The sequence below is a fragment of the Lycium barbarum genome, chromosome 3 (assembly GCF_019175385.1).
Source record: "Lycium barbarum isolate Lr01 chromosome 3, ASM1917538v2, whole genome shotgun sequence".
Taxonomy (NCBI): domain Eukaryota; kingdom Viridiplantae; phylum Streptophyta; class Magnoliopsida; order Solanales; family Solanaceae; genus Lycium; species Lycium barbarum.
The window spans coordinates 147,021,313-147,043,357 of NC_083339.1; the positions used below are offsets into that span (position 1 = coordinate 147,021,313).

Genomic DNA, 22,045 nt, shown 5'->3' on the forward strand with positions numbered 1-22,045 from the left:
TTAACGTTGGGTAATTACTGTACTAATTACCTGCAGCTTGTCTGTCTGTCTGCTAGCTAACTAATTACTACTTCATTTCCTTTTATCTATTTCTTTCCTATTTTGTGATTTTACCTTGTAGACCAATCAAGTAGGAGTATAAACCGAACCTCGATAAAGAGCTCCTTAATATGGCCGAAAGTGGCCTTTGGCGCTACTTTTACAAAGAGGGATAAAATTCAAAAGATCATTTTCCATTCCTAAGAAATAGTCATTGTCATGAAATTTCAAATTTTACAGATGAAGCTTCATAGCATTGTTATGAAGTTTTACCTACGGAATTTAAAATTCCACAACAATAACTATTTTTCAATTACAAGACTGAAGAGTGACAAGTGAATGATATTTCTACTCCTGCACACATATTCATTCGTGGATACTCATCATGTACGGTTGTATGCAAAGATTTGATATAAGTATGTCGAGTGATACAAGTACGTCAAGTTCTTTTCTTTTCTTTTTTGGTTAATTTTGGAGTATTTTACGAGATCAGCTCGAATTACGTATACATAATGTCACACTTATTCGACAGAAGCACATTAAGACAAACAAAAGGATTCACGGAAACATGTGAAAGAGATACTCAAGGGATTGGCCAACAACCATTGATAATAGGCTGGGCAACTACTATTTTTGTTGGCTCTTATCATGGGCAGAATTAGAGATGCAAGGAATTTATCTGAATTTTCATCGCTGAAAAATCACACTATATATATATATATATATATATATATTGAATTATCTTAACTTTTTCATGTATTTACTTCTCTATATTTTAAATATTCGCTGCTGGCTCACATATAGGCCATAGCCATTTTCAAGATTTCTCCCAAAGTAATGAGGAGGTTCAATCTCTAGCGGGTAAATCACTAGCATCTATCTTGATTATGTGGAGACATCTTTAATTTGGACTCTAGTGACCCACCAAGGTGCATTGATCATTAAAAGAGTCTAGACATATGATTGCATTGGAAAGAAAGTAGACTAGAATAGATCCCACAATTATACACTATTTAAAATGTTAAAAGAAGCGGCCAGTATTCTGCTAGCCGTTTGTGTGTGGATTATGGGTCAAAAAATACAGTTACATGGCCTCGAAGGAAACTTTATATATCCCAGAAGGCCAACCCGGTAGCCAAGTCAGTTTGCACACATTTCGATTAATATTATCGAGTACTTATTATTTCTCATCAATATAAATATCGAGTAACTTTTCACCAAAATTTAGGCTAAGATAAAAAAAAATTGTCTAGTATTTTTTTTTTAACTTAAAATCTCATAGTTCTCCATTGACCACGACCATATCCTTCGGTGCAACTAGTTCCTTTTTCTTTAAACAAACAACTTATAAAATATTCAAAGAAGGAATGAATGGAAGAAAAATAATATCTTATTAAATGGTCCAAAACATGTAAAGCTAAATCAAATTCTTGGTAGGTACAAAGTGAAGTTTGTTAAGGTATGTACTCTATATATTATACTAGTAGAATTAGTTATCAAATAATAATATAAGTCCCTACGCTCATGATGGTATGCGAGGCACAATTGTGCTTGCATGTGAGTTTATTTTTCTAAGTACAAACAGCCAACACTTTAACTATAATCAATTATATTCATACCCCACGAGCCATGGCCAAACTTCTCTTCTAATCTCATTCTCCTTTCTTGATTTATGCGTTTCTAATGAGTAATTACTAATTAAGGTGCAACACTAGCTAGCTAATCTTCTTTTCTTTTAGTTTTTATCTATTGTGATAGTCATACTCCTCTATATGTTATACATATGCGATTTTGAACATATCGATCCCCTTGACTGTTATCAAGCAAGTGCTAGATTACTTTGAACCCTGTATGACCCACATCAACTTTGGCTCTGCTTATTTAACATTAAGTTCCATGCCCCAACATTAATTCCTTCTTTCCGTGATTGTTCAAATGGCCTAACTAATTTTTTTGTTAATAATCGTTAATCATTAGCGTAAGCGTGTGCTTCATTCTATTGTCATCATTCCATTAAGTTCTTTAGATACATCTCTTTTTTATTGTTAATATATAAACCAAATCTTAGCTTGAAAATCGCTGGAGAATATTTCTTCCATACTAGGTGTATCTCGTCGATCCACCATTACTATAATTGCATCTTTTTTCTTAATTAATTAATAAAACTGTTGAATGAACTAAAGTTGATGCATTATGCCGCTGGTTGACGGCAATTACTGATTCGATACAAACATCGTGGGAGCTCAGTTTCCGTCACAATCTGTTGTTACATTCGAGTAGACACATAATTTTTTTTTGGTAAAGTAGACACATAAATTTAGCGCCACTATTTGACGACACATTTCAATTTCCATCACTAGTTCGTAGTTACATTACATATTAATTTTTTTAATTGCTTCTTTTTAAACAAAATTATAAATTCCACAGGTAATTCATCGTTACATAACAATTGAACATAATTTATCGCTAAAATCCATCATTGTTTCCTGTTTTTTACTGCTCTCATTGGTCATTGACTCATTGCTCAAAAGAGCAAGAAGTTTCATATCTTAGTTTCCCTATGGATATGCGGACCCTCTCACTCGTGGCTCAAGAGATTTGAGTCGGAATATTTTAACGAACTCAAGGATCATTTTTGGAAACTGAGATCCTCTTTTGCAGTTGTTGAGATTTTGGCCCCTGGCTCGCATTTCCTTGAAAGTGCAAGGCTAGTATAGTAGACTTCTGAGTCAGTGCACACTTCATTAGTGTCCATATTATAAATGCACGTCGAGATCACTTCTCGGTAAATACTTATTTGCACCAGCTATTTACATCAAATCAAACAATTTAACTTAGGCGGTTAAAAATAAAGTAGGAACAGTATGTCCTAAGCAACATGCTTTCTTGTGCATAATCCAATCCAAAACCTGAAGTACTCTACGTTCTTGCTCAACCTTTTTTTTTTTGAAACTGGTAACTTTTCGCTCTTCCCCGATTTAGTCAATCCATCAATGTGAGTTGACATTCTAATAGTCTTAACAACAATTATTGATAATAATACTGTTACGCCTCAATTCCAAACTAGTTGGGAAGCATCAATCTTCATATTTGTGTAAGATAGAATAAAGTCCATAACAACAAGCAGATGTCTTCTAGCCAGTAAAATTACATAGTTAAAGCGTTCAAATGTATTTACAAATTTCTTGTCAAAAACCAAAGATTTGGAGATAGAACTAGGCATCGCTTCATTATCCAAGCAAATTCATTACTTCAGCATTTGTTTATAATTAGGAAAAACGAAAAAGATAAAAATCCGACCTGAAGATAAAGCTTTCATCCAAGCCTATGAGTACTGGAGTTCGTCGACAGTTAGAAATTACAAAACTGGGATGGACTTGGCTCGGATGAAGTGCTTGAGGATGGCTTTCTCCTCATCAATGCGCCTTTTCTCCTCGGGATCCTTTGGCTTAACTCTCCTCTTTTCCTCCAACATCCATTTAAATAGTTCACGTTGTTGATTCTCTGGTATTGGTTCACGTACAATCACAGGTTGCAGAGGAGGTGGAGTAGTGACTTCCATTTCTTTTTCAATAACTGCACTAGCAGCTGCTGTTGAAACAGAGGCCGCAGGAACATCAAGCATTTCTCCTTCCTCAGTTCCCACATCTTTCTTCTTTGTCCTCATGAAAAGGTAAGCTACACAAATTAAAAAAAAAAAAAAAAACAGATGAACTACCACAAACGGGAAAGCAAGTAAACAGAAGTCTAAGTCTAAAACACAGAACAGGAAAGACCGGCAGCATGATAGCTGTCCAGGTATCATAAGGTTGTGAGGATGGCAAGAGTAGGGTCCGGGGAAGAAGCATGCTACTCTACAAGATAACAGGGTAATATGGAAATGAGAGACAGAAAAGAAGCAATGAATGTTAACTTGAACAAATATTTCTTTCTGTAATCTTTCCTTTTCTTTTGAAGAACTAGTTGAGAAAGTAACGCAGCAATATCAATTAGACTTTCTGTCTCTTCTTTCTGGTAACCACTAACCATTAGAGCACAAGAAGATAACTTGATATGGCCAAATTAGTGAAATTTTCATCACAAACGCATACATAAGTCTATCCTGGAACTTAATATCAGAAACATCTCATCCTAACATCACATGTTTATATTAAGGGAATATAGTGCACACAAAGGAGTTCCACTTGTATACATTTCTAGGAGAAGCACTAACCCCATCACTAGGAGATTACAATTATGCAAAAAGATAGAGCAGCACAAGGACTACTAGCCAAGTAGTAAGATCTTAGTTCACAGTATATCCAGTTGCTTACAACTCCATATTCAAATATAATCACAAGTAAAGTGCACTGTCCAACAAAATATTTACAAACTGTGCTTATTCTTTTTCAAGTTCAACATGGCTTTGATTGCAGAAACTTCCAAGTGAAAGTTCTGGACCTTTTCACGTTATGGTAGGTCAAATCTAAAAGGGAATCACTGTTTAAAGCAGGATGTAGATAAAATTAGATTTACTAACTAGTTCACTCAAATAACAGTTGCAACATGGAAGTCAGAAATGGGAATAGTGTGACTATGGTTCCTTTTACAAGGATATGTCTCTTATAGAATTTCCATCACTGCTAATAATTATTTTTGATAAATTCTTGTCACAATTCCAGACAATCTGTAAATTTCTGATGATCATTACCCCCACTTTGACCAAAATAATTTGCACCAGATTTGGACCAAGCAACTTACATTCAACCATCATGAATCAGATGGATTAAACCATCACTTTCTTCACCAGCTGCATTAAACCATTCAAGACATTCATGTTTGGATTCAAGGTCTTCAAAGCCCTCGAGCCCGCAAAGTTATAATAGCACTATAAAAGAGTAGAAATCATCCACAGGTATCTACGCCTTAATTATGGCAACAAATATGGTGCATGAACTGTTTGGTAAGTTTTTTATATTCAGTGGGGGAAGAATGCAAGGAAGAGGGAGTATATTCCGGAGAAAACACAAAAAACAAAAGCTTTCATAGGAAAACTGCCATGTCGTCTTCACTGATATAGGCAGCTGTATTGCTGGTTATTTATATCAGTTGGTTCAGATTTTAACTTCTTTGGTTTAGGCCTCTAATGAATCACATTGCCAAAAATCAAGAACAACCAATATAGTGGCTTGACAAACAAAGCACTTAAGCAGCAGAACTTAATGTATTGTTTGTGCCGCGTGGTGTCAGCACTCTGTGATTATAAAGCTGAGTATATTACACCAATCGAAAAACACTCAAAAGGGAAATGAGGAAAAGTTTGTTTTTTAGCGTACAATGAGACCCAAAATGAAGAGAAAGCAAACCAATTTAGAGAAACAATGAAGCAGGAAGGGCTAAAAGAAAGACAAAAAAACAACTAGTGACTTTGAAGATGACATAGTTTTCTCCCATTTGTAAATCATTTTCTTCTAAATCTGGACATCCGCTGTTAGAGTAGACGTAGTTACTCTAGGCCTATTGCAGCATAACCCTGTATCATCTCTACATTAATTTACCTAGTCAAAGCTTCTCGCCTTCCTACCTAAGTAGCCAGGATAAGCAAGCATCTAGAATGACTTCTCAATGAAAAGAAAGCTGCAGCAAAATTCTCGCCTCTTACGCATTATGTATATGACTATATGAGATGTAAGCTATACTTAGCTATACTCTAACTACAATAACAACAACAAAGCAGTATAAAAGTCATGGCAAAATACTATAAAAAACTTGATAAAGCTGTCTGAAAAAATTGGAGCCGTAACTACTACAAAATAATATGATAATCGAAGTACAAAATACTTAAAAACAAAACAGCTAAAGACAATAAATAAACTCGAACAGTACTAAATAAAAGTTGCATGACTGCCAAATTTTTCCCAGAGTTCTGCACCATTTCCCCTGGATATGATTGCATTTTCATTTTAATCTCAGTATAACATTAATAAAGCAGATCCACAAAATTGTGATTGGAAATGCCCTAGTCTAAAGTCAACAATGGCAAAACAGGAAGAGTTAAAAAAAAAAAAAACGAACCTCCAATAGAGAAATTGACAGCCAAAAGCATAGGCCATAGATACTTATAACGGCGAATAAAAGATTCCTTAGGTGGCTGAGGTGGTGGTGGAGTTGATGACGACATCGATGACGTCGGCGGCGCCGGCGTTGGAGAAGATGCATGTTGTTGCTGATTTTGCTTTAACTGCGCTGTAAATCCGAATTTAATTAGATATTAATAATTGAAATGTTTGTTCTTATGGAAAATAATTTGGTGATTACCTTTTTTAGGTTTATTGACGTATAATTTTGGAGATACTGCCATTACGCCTTTTTCTACAGCTTTCTTCCTTTCTATTTTCTTTCTTTCTTTACTCTGTTACTGTCTTCAGTCGCCGGCAATCGCATAAAACGACGACGTCGTAGCCCCGTTTTCCCCCATTAAAAATCTTTTTCCTCAAGAAAAATTAATGCAGGGAATTTGCTCTTCTAATCCTTGAAGTATAGGCAAATTCTGAGTTTCGTCCTTATGATGTTTACTTAAGCATATTTAACTTTTAATTAATTAAAACGTGCAAATTTGACCTTCTCCTTCTGAATCTTCACAAATTTATTAAGGAGATAATAGCACTTTGGGTCACTTAGTTATTCAAAATTTTAAATTTTGGTCTTTCTAATATATAACTAAGCACATTGGACTTTCAATTTATTAAAATGTGATTTTTGGTTAAAATGTATACTTATTAAGTTGGTTTGACCATCTTATAAGTTCAGTCAAACACTCTTTTAATGTGATCTTGCTTTAATTTGTACTTAATGCCATTGGTGATTGAATTATTGCTTTGAAATCAATGAGATATAATTAAGCTACAACAACAATTATTACTATGCTTCAATTCTAAAGAAAATTGGGTTGGCTATATGAATCACAGCAAATTATATTTATCTATTTAAACTCATCTCAAATTAATATTATATAAAATAAAATAGTAATTACTTCAAATAAAAGACTTACAGAAAGCATGGGACTCAATGACTCTATATATACTTTTTTAGAGCCCGTTTGGATTGACTTATAAGTTGCTTATAAATTGTTTTCAGTTTTTTTGAGTGTTTGACTGGCTAGCTTAAAGTCATTTTGTGCTTAAAATAAACTCAAAAAAATAATTAAGCCCATTTAACTTATTTTATCTAAAGCAGCTTATAAGCTGCCAAACAAAAAAAAAAAAAATTGGGCCCATCCAAACAAGCTCTTAGTTCTTTGTGTCATACATTTTGTTAAGTCTGTATGGGTTCAAAAGACTTACCGAAAGCATATGACACAATGACTATATATACTTTTTTATTTCATTGTGTCATACATTTTGTTAAGTCTATATAGGTTCAAAAAACTTGCAGGTCTCAAACACAACTTTCTTTCATCTGATTTTAGGTCTACTTCTGATTTTAGGTCTACTTCGTTTAATTTTAGCATTTCACTCATTACAATTTCACATATTCGAATGGGTGCAGGTCAACGTAGAACACAATCAAAACCATCTCAAGCCCAAAACTATCTCAAGCAATCTTCTTAAGTTTTATCTTCAATGTGTGCTAGTTGCACCTTCTAGCAAATGTAGTCATTTTTAATCTTGTATATATGATCGTACATCCATCTTAACAAGAATACATACACTACCCTCATCTTATGGATTGTTAAACTTAGTGATCCAATATATACTTTCATCTAGCCCTTCATATCTACCATTTAAATTTTATTCTAAATCAAATTAGTTGTTCATCGATATTAGTTAAACTTTAGCGATATCACTTAATCTTTAGCGATATCACTTAAATAACATTTATTTTAGCGATATCGCTAAAACAACACGTTTAACATCGATAATTCAAAAATCATTAATTCTTCAACGTTGATACTCCGGACGCAACAATGAAAAGTAAACCATACCACGAATACTTTTATAGTAATAGTGATATCAATGAAAGTCTCGCTCTAAATAGACGTGAGTGAGTTCAATTTTTCGCTACATCTATTTTCCTTTTCCTAAATGTAATTGGAAAATAAAATTAAAAAAAGAGCAAACTGTAAAACTGAAGAAGTTGAAAGAAAACATTTTACAATTGCAGTTCAGTGCCCACAATTAACCCCCAACAAGCGCAAACTTTCTAAAAAAGAGGCAAAATACCGTGAATACAATTATCTGTTCCGGCTAGTAGCTGAAGTAGTAATTGAATGGCGGTTCTTCTTCCTTTGTTGTCCATATCTTGTTCAGTTGACACAACCCAAAGACTTGCCTATACTCCTCACCGTACACCTCCCAAAAAACCCGATTCACTATCCTCCATTTCCTTGTCCCCTTCTAATATCTCCGTTTCGGACCTTCTTAGACGTGAAATTCCCAAGTCTAACCAAGGTACTAAACTACTAATTCCTTTATCTGCATAATTTGATTTGTATTTATACATGTTGATGATAGGGCTGTTTGGATTTTATACCTTCGGCCAAACTTAATTACCGGCAGTAGCCTAAATATACTAGTTTCTGGACACGTGTGTCCCAAGCAAGTAGTACATACGATATGAGTTATATTAAAAATGCAGTGTAATGAATAACAGAAAATTTTAAAAAATACAAGCTTATCCAATTTGAATGACTTCTTTGTTGAGCAATAAAATGATTATATATTATCTGAACCAACAAAATTGAATAACTAAATCTAGTTAGGTTGGTAAAATGTATAATAGAGTTACATTTTGATGTTATTAGGTGCAAACATGTAATACATTATACATTCATATGTTACCTAATATACTTTCTTATAGACGATGTCTTGGTGTATGTTCCATCTCGATGTTTCGGTTGCTCTATATCATGACCATAACTTTTTGTTGTGGAAGTTGGCAATATGTATGACTATATTACTTAATAATTTTCGATAATTGTAGAAATGTTATAAATTTTGTGATGCAATAATCCTAGTAACCTGTTAAAGGGATTATACCACTAAATAAAGTCTTAATTACCGCCAGTAGCCCAATTATACAAAACCAATACACTTATATTATATATTTAAATGTAAATATACAAAACCTATACATTTGCTGGCTATTTTTTAAACTAGATCACCCAAAGGTATTGGGCTGTAACTTTTCCTTTTGTTTATCTTATATTTCTGTCATGGAAATAGTGAAACCGGATGGTACATATATGGGGTACGACGTATGGCTACCAAGTGCACCTAAAGTTGAGAAGCCTCGGTCGGTGTTTAATGCAGCTTCACTAGCTTATATTGGAGATTGCATCTTTGAGGTATTGAGTATTATTATTGAAGTGACTATATTCCTCTTTTTTTTGTGTGTGTGGAAAAAAAAATAGTACTTATTTTGGGAAGTTTATTGAATAGTATTGAAGTGATGCTCATCAATGAGAAATATGTTGCATTGATATAGAGGATAGGATGAAGGGTTATACTGTTAGGTGAGAGTTCCAGTAGCTACATGGATCACTCATGAGAGAAGTTCTAAAATGTTTTACCTGATGAGAAACAGCCTCAAAAAGGAAAACTTAGGTGGATTAGTAGCATCTAAATCCGGAGTAAGCTAACCCCCTCTCCATACGAACTCTATACAAACAAAAGTACAAAACCATTGTGCCTCAATCCCAAGCAAGTTGGGTGGGCTATATGAATCCTTGCTGACAATGTCGCTCCATTTGACCAATAATATACAGTACTATTAAATACTTTTTTTCCCTTTTTGAATCATACAGTTGGAGGGGTGAACGTGGGGATTGTACAACTCCAAAGAACAGGAAAGGCTAGATATAATAAAACTTCAACTATTGCTGCAATATCTTGCAATATCTGAGCCTGATAACTTGATACAATAGGAGCTACTACTTTTAGAAACATAGCAAGCTTCTAAACTCTACCAGCTTTTTAGGGTAGATTTTCTGCATTTTCCGTGACATCCACAAAGACAAGTTCTGGCCTTATGTAGGAAGTAGACGTGCATGTGAAATACTGTGTTTCCTTTTATCTTCCTAGTGCATTTTGACATCTTTAAGGGCAATTTTACCTCTATGTAGGAAGTAGATAAGCACGTGAAAATTGGTATTTACATTTCTGTTCCTAGAGATTCACTTGCATCAGTGGTGGCTACAACTCCATTACATTTTACTGAAAATGTTACATGATTAGTTTCTATTGGGAACACATGATTTTTTTTGAAGATTTCTAGTAGTTATGTGTAAAAGTTACGATGTCAAAATTGAAGAGTCAATCGGGATGCAACTTAGAAAATATTAATCTAATCTTGTTGCACCTTTCAACTGCACAGCTATATGCAAGAAGACATTTTTTGTTCCCACCATTGAGCATCGAAGAGTACAATGATCGAGTCGTGGCGGTAGTACGTTGCGAGGCACAAGTATGGTTATCTCACAAGTCTTAAGGCCTTACGAAGATTCATTCTATTGATATATGCTTGCCATGATTTTCTCATATGATGTCTCCTCAAGGAATAAATCTGTTGTAAGAGTACTTGTATGATGTCTTCCGTAAGAGACAAATATGTTTTATGAACATCTTGATAATCCTTTTATGTCCTCTTTATTGATTTACAAGGGTATCAAGAGTCTTGGGGTTTTGGCTCCCTGTCCCCCACCAAAATCACCCAATATTAGAGATGATTGTACCGTGTAGTTATGGAAGTCTTCCGCGAGTAATTACATGCTTTGAGATGTTAAAAAAGAAAAGAGATGCTAGGGATGGTTTTGCTGCATAATATGTGAAATCTTTTGTATTTGCTTGCATGACAACTGGGTATACATGCTTTGAGATGTTAAGAATTCACTCTCTCTGCTGCACTTGTTTTATCTCAGTTGGCTAGGTTTCTATTGCGCGGATACTTCTTTCCTTTGTTCCTAGGATATGGGCCTTAGAGGTCTTGCTCTTGTGTAATGATACTTGGTTGAATATGTATGATACTCCTCTTTTTAATGTCAACTTCTTCATAAGGTGTAGTTGTTGAGTTTTTGTGCTCATTGCAGGATGCTATGTTGCAGAAACTTATGAGCGACAATGTTTTGTCAGAAGAGGAAAGGTAGATATATTGCATTTGAGCTGCTTTCTTTCCTTTTGATGTTCGTCTATGATTTACATGTGAATATATCCTCATGTTAGGAATTAGTGGGAATCTCAAGTCTTCATGCTAACAGATTTATGATCTAGCAAATGGAGTCTAAGCTGGCCAGAACACCACCGTCATAAAAAATAATACTCCCTCCGTCCCATAATAAGTGTCACCTTAGCCAAAAACACGCATATTAAGAAACCAATAATGCAATGTAAAGTTTACTAAACTACCCCTATATAATAAAAATAAGTTATTTTTTCCTTTTGATTAGAGCATGCATGAAAAGTAAGCCTTTTAACATTGGGAATCCAACAATACCAAGTTTCTATGTGCTTTTGTCTTGAATACATAAATTTGTCAATTTTTGTCTAAGGGCAAAGTAGGAAAAAACTTGTCAATATATGCATTGATTTCCTAAGGTGACACTTATTATGGGATAAATTTTTTTGGCTAAGGTGACACTTATTGTGGGACGGAGGGAGTATATAAATAGAGCAACTTTTCCCGCTTCAAACAAGCCCAAGTTACTTTTTCATATATTTAGTAGACATATATACAAATAACCTTGAATTTAATGGTTTAATGCTTTAGATATTCCTATTTTCTTTGCCTTCACAAGGTAGGGGTAAGGTCTACATACACACGACCCTCCCCAGACCCCACATGTGGGATTACACCGGGATGTTGTTGATGTTATATATTCCTATCTTCTTTATATTCAAGCCTTCATCTTGCACTGACACTTACCCTTTTGAAATATGCTCCTTCTAGCAAATATTTGATGGCAGAAAGCTTCTTTAAAAATTAGGTTGTGCCAAACATATGATAAACATGGGCTACATGAGTGATTTACTTGTTGAAGCCGGGATCACTTAGGCTGAGAAGTGCTGGTTCTTCTAATAAAATCCAACTCTTGGAGGAGGATGATTATATTAATGTTGCACAGCCATAAATAAGTTGTTGTCTGACAATTTTGAACAAAGCAACCGAAAAAACTTATATTGGTAAACATTAAACAAGATATAATAAATAAGTTGTTGTCTGACAATTTTGAACAAAGCAACCAAAAAAACTTATTTTGGTAAACATTTAACAAGATATATATAATATATTTGGCAAATTATAGCTTACTTCTATTCTCAGCTGAGTTCTGGCATTCCTTTTGTTTTTTTTTTCTATTTCAACCTAACATGATTGCTTTCTAATGCGATTCAACAACTGTGCTAAGGAAGGAGATGGAAACAAATTAACAGGGAACACAAAAGCATACAAGTGCCCTAATCCTTAATTTTGAATATAGATCTTCTCTACTCTAACTTCATCAAAAAAAAAATATATAAATCTCCTATGCTCTTTCCAACATTTTCATGAACCCAAGGGTGTGGCCTAGTGGGCTATGAAGTGGGAGGAGAACCCTCAGGTCTCAAGTTCAAATCCAGCGCAGACAAAAACATTAAGTGATTTTTTTCCATCTGTGTAAGTCTTGGTGGACAAAGTTACTTGGTACCTGTTGTTGGTGGGAAGTAGCGGGTACCCCGTGGAATTAGTCGTGATGCGCGCAAGCTTGCCTGAACACCACAGTTATTAAAAAAAAAATGCATGATGTCAATAGCCTCTTCCAACAACTACGCCTCTGTTCCAAACAAGTTGGGATCGGTTATATGAATCCTCACCAACCATGTTTCTCCATTTAAGCTCAACTCATGTCATCATCATATCAAATAAAAAAGCTAAAAATAAATTGATATATATTGAAACTTAATTGTTGATTTCAACAACAACAACATACCCAGGGATCTGGGGAGGGTAGAGTGTACGCAGACCTTACCCCTACCTCGAGGAGGTAGAGAGACTGTTTTGGAAAGACCCCCGGCTCAAATGACACAAAAGGAAGTTAGAAAAATACAGTGCAGAATAAAAAAGGCATATCAAGTAAGACATAACTGAAACTTAATTGTTGATTTCCTGGATGAATATTTTGGGAAATGGCTGTTTGGCTTCTAATTTGAGATATCTCTACCCTTTAAATGTACTTTTAATATAACCACATTAAACTACAAAATAAGTATTTCTTGTAAAGAAAAGAAAACCTCATGTTTACCATGTGATTTTGACCATGTGTATGTCTTTCCATGTTGAAGGGGTGTGCTTCGTTGGGGGAAAAACATTGGTTCAAGCAAAACGAAGACGAAAAAGCGTGCTGGTGTGGCTGTTTACAACAGAGCGTCTTCACTTGAAACACTTGTCAGTTTCTTCAACCATCTGTTAAGAATAGTGAATTAACTTTTTAGTTGTGCTTCATCTGCCGACTACCGTATGCTGTTTATTAATGCATGTCAATCAATTCGTTTTTTTCCTTTTTGGTAGTTCAGAAGCTAATGAAATGTTTTTAGGGGGTGCAATCTCTAGTGCACATATGATTTTCTTCACTTAAAAATTAAAATTTGTCTAGTTTTCTCTGTTGCAGGTTGGTTATCTCTACCTTACTAATGTGCAAAGGCTTGATGAAATCATGCTGAAGTTGGGCTTCTGCATAGGTGACTCTACGCTGCCAATTGCGGAGAGAATAGATGGTACGCTGTTTCTTTGGCTCTACAATTTTAGTGCTGGCAATTAAGACCTATTTTCAATTGCCCACCTAGACCGCCCATATGTATGCAGGTTGATTGAGTTATATCTAAAAATGGCGTGGGTCAGTGAGTTTAGGTTTTGGTATTATGTTCTATTCTTTGTCACTTCAGCAGATAAACAATTAATCATCCTTCATTCTCATCTTCCCATCAGACACCGATGAGAGCCAGAGGGAGGGGGGACACTGAGGACAATGGCTGAGGTACAAAATTTTTGTCTCTCCACGGAGAAAATAGGAAGATGAGAGTGAGAAAGAAAAGAAAATGGGGTAATTGAAGGAAGATTCCAAGCTAAAGAAGGAGAGGGGAGAGGTTGCCTGCCGGAGAAAGGGGAATTTGGTTACATATCTAGCTTGGCCTAAATGCTTAGATTAGAGATCTGCCAGGAAGAGTATGAGACTATTGGGGAAAGAGGGGGAGTGGGGGACACTAAGGACAATGACTGAGGTGCCAAAAATTTGTACTCCACTGACAAAAAGGGAAGATCAGAGCGAGAAGGAGAAGAAAATAGGGTAATTCAAAGAAGATCCCAAGCATAGAAGGACAGGGAAGGAGCAGCCTGTTGGAGAAAATGGTGTTGGTCCCTGCTGTACTTGTGGCTTTTTGAAATATGTACTTAGGTTTGTTAGACATTTGGGAGGAACTGTTAAAAGGCAAAAAAAAAAAAAAAAAAAAGGCTCATGAGCCGGGTATCCTTAGCTTGTTCTGCTATTCGGACTGGCTCAGGGTTGAGCTGATACGAGCCTGCCGGAGAGAAAACCAAGCAGACCCCAGTCGGTTGAATATAAATTGTGGTTTACATTTGCCTTTGATGATGTTACACACCAGGGTTCTTGATTCTTAATTTTGAGTTGTTCCAAAGTTGCTGAAAGTGGCGGATTTTTAAATTTGTTGAAAAATTGAAGAAGTTAGTCACGATTTTGTCCACGTCATCTGTCTTTTTCCCCACATAAATTAGTCAAATATACTCCTTTGCCATTTGTTTGCCAAAGAACTTAAAGCTATCTACAGAAGTTCTAAATACACTAACTTTTAAGCTTTGTTCCCATGCAAGATAGTTCCCCCGACCCCCCCCCCCCCCCCCCCCCATGCGCACACACACTCTTTCTTTATATGACATTGAGGATGGGTTAACTTATGAGGCATGCAATGACTGATATTCTCAACTTACACGTAGCCCAGTTTCAAGGGGCATATGATATATCTTTTTCCTTAAAGTAAGATTATCACAAAATTGAAAGACATATATGTGCCTACTTGTCGAAAAAAAACTATATTTATCCGGTCATGTGGAACGCTATAGTCCCTTACTATCTTCCTCTTTCTCTCTGGATGACTACGTGGATTCTGCCTTTTCATGTAATTTGCTGGTTGCTCGTTTCTTCTCTTTTTTTATCCACTGATGGTTTCAACCTATGTTGCTCGGACTCGGGTGCGGGTGTCGGATACGGGTATGGATCTAGAGTTCGGACTCGGCATGATCTAAATTTTAAGATTCGTGGGTACGGATCCGGGTGCGGGGATTCGGCAAAAATAATTCAAAATTCTAATAATATAGCTACAAGAATATGCCTAGATTATGAGAGCTTTTTGTGGAAGCACCTACATGTAGTTTGTACCAAACATGTGATTCAATCTTCCATTCTACTAGGTGCTAGACTGCGTGCTCCGAGAAACTAGTTAAATTTTCTACATAATATTGAAGGTATGCCATCTCATGTCTTCAAATCTCTACTTTTTGTTATCTTGAGAAATCATAATCTCAAAAATTTTCTTTAATTTGGTCATGAATTTCGGTCAAAGTATCCGATCTCTATTGACCGGATCCGACACGAATTCCGTACCCAAACCCGTGTCGTGTCGTGTCGGACACGGGTACGGCGGCAAAAGTGAAGGGTCCGAGCAACATAGGACTTTCAACAGCTGAACTTTTGGAATCGGATAGATGGTGGAACTTTCTTTTGCCATTGGTGAGTGCAGGCTGTTGTGCTACCATTTTCTATGCCATAAAGGAAAGACATAAAAGTACATTTAAGCTTATAGGAATACTGGAACACATTAGTAATCCGTTATATGTGCAGGAAAACTGGTTCTCACCATTTCTCTTTCTGTAACGTCTGTGCTCCATGACAAGAACTGTTTAATGTTGCATTTTCCCCACTTTAATGTGTGAGTGCGGGATGTAATCTTTTTTTTTTTTTTTTTTTTTTTTAAATACTTACACGTTTGACAAATATTGTGTACAATAGGTACACCAAGGTGATGTCACTAGAAGAGATGAGGTTCATGAAGTGGAATCTATTTGAAAGAGACAGATATGTCCAATGGCATGGTGAAACAAATGAGTTTCTCAAAAACAACGTTGTTTCTGGAGACTTGAGGAAGGTTATTACCTCTTCATGTGCTTTCTCGTTCAAATTTCACAAGAGCTTGGATGTGAGTGACTATTGTATGTCAACGCTTAGATAGAATATAGGGTGTCGTGTTGGTTGTTCTTAAATGGAGAAACATTCATACAACAGAGATATGATGTGCTCTTTAATACATCTCAAAAATATAGGCAGCCAGCTGAATGATTCAGGAATGTGCTTAGATTGCTCACTCTACATGAGGGTACATCAACATGTACATGGACACGTTTGTAAGCAGATTTGTTTTGTATCGGGTCCATTTGTTGTTATCATTCATTTTAAAACACTATCAGATTTCTGGAGGAATAAGTTGAGATTTTGTAGTCTTTTACTATCTGCATTTTCTTCCTTGCTCCTTTTGTTAGTTGTCCCTTTCTTGATAGACATTAAAAGATGTAGAAGTTGTGAATCTGCATAAATAAATAAAATTGTTATGAACTCCGTTATGGGCTTGGTAGACCAAACAAGTAATAACCCAATAAACAATGGACTTGGGCCTGAGGTGAAGTTACAGCCCAACAATAGAGTGGATTTCTTCTGGGATCCGGGTTAAGAAAAGTTGCACGTTAAAAGGGGGGCAGTGACCTATTGAAGCGGTTATGCGTATTGTTGAGTCAAGAGTCTGTTTCTTCTCATCTCCCTTCTCGAGTATCTATATCTTCTCATCTCCCTTCTTCAGTCTATCGATCCCTATTCTTACTTTCAATATTCTGTATGTTCCTTTGGGGCTTTTACCATTAGTTATTGTATTGTAATAGAACTTTAGTCTTATTAATATAGTTAAGAATTTGGTTACTGTTACATTGGATTTGAGTTCCTTACATTGGTGCTTTCATTGCTCGTACTACATGGCTGACAGGTTTCTCAAGTTTTCTGGCCATAAGCCGGCTCCAATCTAGTTGGGTCGCTTCAGCGGTGATTCCAACCCAAACGTATGGGTTTTTCAGGCAGAGCAGTATTTTACCTTCTACGGATTTTCTAAAGATATCTGGTTGACTCTTCCTTACCTATACTTCAAAGGCGAAGCCCTCGCTTGGTTTACTTGGTTGTATCGCAACAACCAGTTCTATGATTGGAAGCATTTCACTATGAAATTGGCTTGCCAGTACCGCAGACAAATTGCTACAGAAATTGGATTGTCTTCCGTTACTGATCTACTGTTCAAAATTGATGAGAATTGCTCTCATATGCGTCGCCACCTGGACAACATCCAGAATACCCTGTCCGCTTGCTCCCAAAAGTTTGCTGATGCTCAAGCAGGTTCGGATGTGACTGCATCTTTGAACGATAAGTGTGAAACAGAGGAGGTCCTGGAATCGGAGATTGCTTCTGCCTTGGACGATGGAAACTCAACACCGACATATAATTCCCTTGTCCCTCCTGAGATGTTTGAACCTTCCATCGGTAATTTTTCGAACACCATTGAATTTTCTTCCTTAATGATTTCCATTGGTTGCAAGTGATGTGGATACACCTACGGAAACTGAAAATGTGGAGGAAAAAAATTTTGAGGACGCGATGAACTGCCCTTCAATGGGTAGTTTTGAACCCTTGATTGTTCCTATCAAGCCAACTGCTGACGACAATATTGCAATCGAAGTGAAAGATGACGAAGTTCTAGGTTCAGTAGGCAGCGAGCACCACCTCTTCGATGAATTTCCTCAAACGAAACAGATAGTTCCTATGTTTTTTCACTTGACACTCTTACATGTAAGCATAGGCCAGTTGGAAATACATAGAGCCCGTTTGGATTGGCTTATAAGTTGCTTATAAGCTGTTTTCAGCTTTTTTGAGTGTTTGGCTGGCCAGCTTAAAGTCATTTTGTGCTTAAAATAAGCTCAAAAAAATAATTGGGCCCATTTGACTTAGCTTATCTAAAGCAGCTTATAAGCTGAAAAAAATAAGTTAGACTACCCCAACTTATTTTTTTTAGCTTATAAGCTGCAAACAGCTTATAGGCATAAGTCCATCCAAATAGGCTCATACAGTCTATACCAAAATACTGTGGCTTGCACGTGATTTCAACATCCATTTGTGCACATGGTACGACACTGGACAGTTACCACAGAATGTGTTGCCATTTAAAATTGCTACGACATGGAGAGGCAATTATTTGGAGGGTCGTAAACAATCTAGTTCTCTGAGTAGGCTAAATTTGTTGCAATATTTTCTTGGATCTGTTGATATTGTTATTGACTCGGTACTTCTCGACAAAGCTGGTACATGTAAATTTGATTACACTTTGTCCCCTTTTGTCTGTGAAGTAATATTTTATGTGAGGCTTGGAGAAAATATTGGCATTTCTAGTCTCTATATGGTATGGGGTCTCCGATGCGCTGCATTATTGAACATTACACAGGACAAGAGGTCTTTGATATACTCACAGGAGATTAGTGTGAAACCAGTTACTCACATGGACACTTTATTTTACATGGGCCGTGACACTTTGCTTTCCTCCAATCAGATGCCATATTACCTCGTCATTCCCATAGTAGCTACGTTGAGTTCCAGCCCCATCTCAGAAACATACTTCCAGTTTCGCTTGCGTAAGATACTCCTAATTGTCTAGTAAGTAACTTCTGGACAATAAATTTTCTAGACCATCTTAAGTTTATAATTGTTTTCTGTTTCTTTTAGTGAGCTTGCTGGCTATGTGGTGCTGTTCTTGTGAATGTGAACTTATACATAATAAGATATGATATAAATCTCACTATTACAATCCATTATTGCATTCCTGATTGTCCTAATGGTAATTAGGGATCCTAGCGTAATCTATGAATCTGTGTCTTATTCCATGGGTTCCATGCAATGAAATTATGAACTTTATGTCTTGTAACTATGAAACAAGTATGATTTCCTATTATACTATATACTATGAGTTTATGAACATGCTTTACTAATTTAAAAACCATATGTTTGCAAGATATGATATGAAATTCATGAAACCACGGGCTTACAAGCCACAATGATTATGTTACATGTTTTTGGGAGTTGCTTACATTACCGAGAACAGGGGTGGATCCACTAAGGCCCAAGGGAGTGCCATGCCACCCGCAAGCTTCGGTGAAAACACTATGTATATATTGATATAAAATCCTATGAATAATTATATTGCCACCCGAAGTAACAAATAAAGGATGATGCCAGTGGCAAAGGGCCGAAGATACCTCCTTGGTGATGAGGGAGGGATCGAGCCTCACTTGCAGCATTATAGTTAAATTCTTGGCTTGCTTACTAAATAGACAACATAGCAGCACAGTTGCCTCTTTCCTTCCTTTTTTTTTCTCTTCAATTCCTTAATTCCTCTTGACTTGCTTTTAATTATTAATACTGTTGACTATCTTTATTTATTAATTCTTGACTCTCTTTTTCCCCTCTTATTGATTATTTGCTTAAATATAAAATTTTAAATTATCATAAGTTTTTAGTCCAAAGATCTTCTCTCTCTCTCATAAGAACAAAAACCTTCATACGCCAAGTTGTTATAATTATTACTCCTTCCATCCCAATTTATGTGGTACCTTTCAGATTTTGAAAGTTAAACGGATTTTTCTTTGACCACAATCTTTCATATGTCTTTTAAATATTTTATAATGTCAATTGTTGTGAATTATAGCATTTTTTGTGTAATTTTCAAATATTAAATTTTATGTTAAAATTTTTGAAGATCCTATGTCCAAATTCACTGTCAAAATTAACAAGTTTGACTCTCGAAATTCGAATGGTGTGACGAAATTGGGTCAGAGGGAGTATGTTTTTCGGTTAGATCAATTTGTCTAATATAAATTGAGAAAATGAATAACCCGACCCGAATATAATTTGAAAAGATGAATAACCCGACCCGCAGCCCAACATAATCAACCGACTAAATATTTAGTCTCTTGGATTAAAAAAAAAATATGGCACCTGGAACCTCCAAATCCTGGATCCGCCTTTGACCGAGAAGGAGTAGCCTGAAACTACATAATGCCTATGTTGGATAAGGGTTGTTTCGCAAGGGGAACGATTCCTTCACATTATTTCCCTTAATGGGATTATGGATCCATCATGTTCGTGTTCATGCCATGCATCATCCCAGGCTAGGTACGATGTGGCTTAGTTGATTCGGGCAGAGATCAGACTTCACGCTTCGGAGTGATGGATTTATGTTGGTTTAGTTGTTGCAATCCCCATGATATTATACTAATGTACTATTTACTGTTTTTCATGATCTACACAGTTTCTCAATCCATGTCATGTTTATGTTTAGTTTCAGTTCATGTACTACTGCTTCATGTCCCTTATTTGAATTCAGCAGCTTTACATAATTGTACTGTTTGATATGTACTAATTGTCACGTCTCGTACCTTTATTCTAGCTTACGTGTACTAACCAGAGGTGTACGAAATCGAAACGAGAGCTTAACGTCGAAAAACAAGATCAGTTGTACTCCGTCAACTCCATGGTACACTATACGGACCGTACCATAGACCGTCTGTTTTCAAAAAGCCCGAGAACCTGAGGTTTAGGAGCAAGGGCCGTATACACACTTCATGCGGCCGGACTTAATTCAATTTATTCATTCGTTTACTATATTTTCTTGATATTGCGATTCGGGGGCATCGTGAGCAGTATTTTTGTGAAAGCTAAATGCACTGGAAATTTGTTGCACCGGGGTGTCAGATTGTGGGGCTAGAAAATAAGTAAGAAACTCACTTATTTTCAAGAAAATATTTTCCTTTGTACCAAACATACCCATAATTGATATTCATTTGAGTTTTTTTTTTAAATTTATTTATTTATTTTTTATAAAAAATTGTCATTTTAGCCAAGAATATTTGGTCTAAAATATGTCACTATAGAAAAGAAAAAGAAAAAAAAAATTAAAGAAGGCGTGTCGTAGTAAATTACTCATTTAAGTTATTTAAGGGAGATGTCAAGCTTGACAATGGGCGGATGGGGATAGATGCTGAAATATTTGCTGAAAATCATGCCTTCGTACGCGAAAGAGGTATTTATCTCATTTTTAATATCCATATAGATCCTTAAAGTAGTCTGTGGCGTATAATGTTGGCAAATATCAACAAAAAATAAATAAATAAAGGTCCCAACATTTCCCATCAACAGAATTTATGCCATGACAAGGAATCGACTTTTAGCAATGGATTAAATGGACCCATTTGATTCTGGTATCTTGATATGGATAACAATTAGGAACCCCAAGTGTATGTGGCAACTCAATCCATAACACTACCAGGATAATACTTTTGTTTGGGAGGACTACATTTCCTTTGGATTGGAATTGAGAATTAATTATTTTCCTCTAATCTTCTCTTAAAGCAAAAGGAGGGTGTAGAAATATTGATATGATAATATTCGATTGAGACGGATTTTTTTTCAAAAAAGAGGGACGATATGGGTAGCGAAAATTCATTTACCAATCCCGACTTGCTTGGGTATGAGATAGTTATTGTATATGTGCGTGACTGTGTGTGTCTAATTTTACTATAGAGAATATAAAATAAAATAAAATGAATGAACGAAATTGGTTTCGTCTATACTCCAAACACTGCATCTAATTTATGTGTTGCTCTAAATGGATGAGAAGTCCAACAAGGAAAAAGCCGAAGGCTTTTCAGTTATGACTAGGATGGTAAGCTTTATCCATAATTTCCTATATTGAAGATTCTTCAATGGATCATGGAAGAAATTAATAAAGGTTTTGTCGATTTAATATATGGTGATTGGAGTCATACATGGCTGCCATCAACAGTAAGATTGGACATTTTTCAATGAAATGCGTCCCCTCAATTGAAGTTAGAGAAATAAGAAGAA

General features: G+C 35.8%; 2 protein-coding genes across 3 annotated transcripts; one reads left to right on the plus strand and one right to left on the minus strand.

The window, feature by feature from the left end:
• Nucleotides 1-3,146: 3,146 nt before the first annotated feature.
• Nucleotides 3,147-6,552, minus strand: LOC132633460 (uncharacterized). The gene is made up of 3 exons (XM_060349892.1): nucleotides 6,337-6,552; nucleotides 6,094-6,264; nucleotides 3,147-3,717 (listed from the first exon to the last, which is right to left on the minus strand). Exons 1-3 carry the CDS (start codon nucleotides 6,377-6,379, stop codon nucleotides 3,398-3,400), a joined length of 534 nt encoding a protein of 177 aa, XP_060205875.1. The 5' UTR covers nucleotides 6,380-6,552; the 3' UTR covers nucleotides 3,147-3,397.
• A 1,553-nt stretch (nucleotides 6,553-8,105) lies between these two features.
• Nucleotides 8,106-16,557, plus strand: LOC132633461 (uncharacterized). Of its 2 annotated transcripts, XM_060349893.1 has the most exons (8): nucleotides 8,106-8,468; nucleotides 9,243-9,364; nucleotides 10,393-10,482; nucleotides 11,105-11,157; nucleotides 13,332-13,434; nucleotides 13,658-13,763; nucleotides 15,744-15,790; nucleotides 16,070-16,557. In XM_060349893.1, the coding sequence occupies exons 1-8, from the start codon at nucleotides 8,288-8,290 to the stop codon at nucleotides 16,124-16,126; spliced, it is 759 nt and encodes a 252-aa protein (XP_060205876.1). In that variant the 5' UTR covers nucleotides 8,106-8,287; the 3' UTR covers nucleotides 16,127-16,557. The 2 variants fall into 2 exon arrangements, with proteins under 2 accessions (XP_060205876.1, XP_060205877.1); XM_060349894.1 differs by lacking the exon at nucleotides 15,744-15,790 and having other exon boundaries at nucleotides 8,108-8,468.
• Nucleotides 16,558-22,045: the final 5,488 nt, after the last annotated feature.